Below are 2090 nucleotides of genomic sequence, written 5' to 3'. Positions count from 1 at the left end.
TTTGACTACGCCCTGGCAGTTATAATAAAGACCAGGAGCCTTTGACTACGCCCTGGCAATGGTAAGTACAGAGGTGTTATATACACATATACATATATGACAGGAAGACTAGGTGCTCAATTCTACGCCCTGGCACAGAGTTACTGAGACTATATGGTGACAGGTTTACTCTTGATGTGGTTTGACTGTGTTATGACGCATTCCATGAGATCATAGTTTAATGAATTATTTTACTGTTCTACTCACTGGGCTATAGAGCTCATCCCACTCCCTTCATCCCAATTTTGCAGGTTCAGTGTACAGTGTACAGGGCAAGTCAGCAGAGCATAGAAAGAGTAAAGAGAAATGTAAGAGTATAGAGTGGACATATAATGTTAAAAAGATGTAATAGTTATGTGTTCAGTGACAGATGTGCTTGACTTAGCTGTTTGTGTTGTAAATCTGTTGTTATGTACATGATCTGTATATGTATATGATTTACAGAGTATGTGAAATACCAGGCTTAACAGGTATAAGTTAATCTATCTAGAGCAAGCTCTAGTCAGAGTACAGAGTACAGAGTACAGAGATAGTGCATGCACAGGTTAAGCCTTGGTTCAGAAAAGAGTTTTTATTTTCACAGAAAATGTATGATCATGTATGAGATTTACAGGGACACAGAGCGTATAGCAGGCTTGCTACGGGTTCTGGCGGCCTTAAGCCGACCTGAATCCTAGCGCCGGTGACGGTCCATTTTGGGGTCGTTACACCTACAATTGGTATCAGAGCCTAGAGTACTCTTGTATGCCAAAAATATGTCAGGTAATGATTCATCCACGAGCGCTATTGGAGATGACAGTGGAAATCAAAATGTGGACACCGAAACGAGATTGCCAACAAGAGAAGGGAGTATTTCACTGCAGTATCCGCTGTTAACAAAGACGAATTACTTAGTGTGGGCAATCAAAATGGAGGTATACATGCAGGCTCAAGGTGTATGGGATGCTGTGGGATCCGAAGGCCCTGTTGATCCATGAATGGATCGAATGGCACTAGCCGCTATATTGCAAGGCATTAGTGAGGAGACGCTACTGCAATTAGGAGCCAAGAAGTCCACAAAGGAAGCTTGGGACGCGCTGAAAACCATGAATCTCGATGTAGCCCCAGTGAAAGAAGTCAGAGCACAGGCACTCAGATGGGAGCTTGAAGGTTTGCGCATGGAGGATAAAGAATCTGTAGATGATTTCACTGGCAGGATATCCACCATTGTGAACAAGTTGCGGGGACTAGGAGAGACCATTGACGAGGTGTATATTGTCAAGAAGATGCTCCAAATAGTATCTCCGAAATACATCCAATTAGCCTCGACAATCGAAGAATTCAGTGACCTCACAACAAAGACTATCGAAGAAGTTACTGGTTCGTTGAAAGCTCACGAAGAACAGCTAAAAGGTCAAGATCTCAAAGGTGATGAACATGTCTTACTCACACGTGGAGAATGGAAAGCACATGGTGAAACTTCAGGCACAGATGGAAAACGATCAAAAGATCAAGGGGGATACCGAGGTTGTGGTCGTGGAAAAGGACGTGGCAGAGGCCATGGAAATGGCCGTGGCAGAGGTCAAAGTAAATCTAAAGGAGGCAGAGGCTATGACAGAGATGGAAACCAACACCAGAAGTTTGATATTAACAAAGTAAGGTGCTATAATTGTAATGATTATGGTCACTTTGCATCTGACTGTAAATCAAAGAAGAAAAAGGATGAGAGAGCCCATCTCGTAGAATAAGTCGATGAGGAACCAACATTGCTCATGATGGAGACATGCGAGCTAGTCCATTCAGTTGAAATGGATGAAGACAAAATGCTGTTGAGTGAAGAAAGATTTGTTACAAGTCTCGGATCAGCTAAAGCTGAGCCAGAAGCCATGACCTGGTACTATGATACCGGGGCAAGTAATCACATGACAGGAAACAGCTTAGCCCTCACAAGCTTAGATGAAAGTGTACAAGGAAGAGTACACTTCAGAGATGGCTCAGTTATAGACATTAAAGGCAGAGGATCAGTGGTATTTAAGTGTAAGAATGGGGAGCATCTTACCATAACAGATGTA

The 2090-nt window shown here is 42.9% G+C and overlaps 1 protein-coding gene across 1 annotated transcript; it reads left to right on the top strand.

Annotated features, from left to right (window-relative positions):
* Positions 1-1025: 1025 nt before the first annotated feature.
* Positions 1026-1766, top strand: LOC110606242. Its single transcript, XM_021744994.1, has one exon. The coding sequence runs from the start codon at positions 1026-1028 to the stop codon at positions 1764-1766; it is 741 nt and encodes a 246-aa protein (XP_021600686.1).
* The last annotated feature ends 324 nt before the right edge of the window (positions 1767-2090 follow it).

The sequence above is a fragment of the Manihot esculenta genome, chromosome 18 (genome assembly GCF_001659605.2).
Source record: "Manihot esculenta cultivar AM560-2 chromosome 18, M.esculenta_v8, whole genome shotgun sequence".
Classification (NCBI taxonomy): domain Eukaryota; kingdom Viridiplantae; phylum Streptophyta; class Magnoliopsida; order Malpighiales; family Euphorbiaceae; genus Manihot; species Manihot esculenta.
Note: the sequence above shows the minus strand (reverse complement) of the source record. Positions and strands in the feature narration are given on the sequence as shown.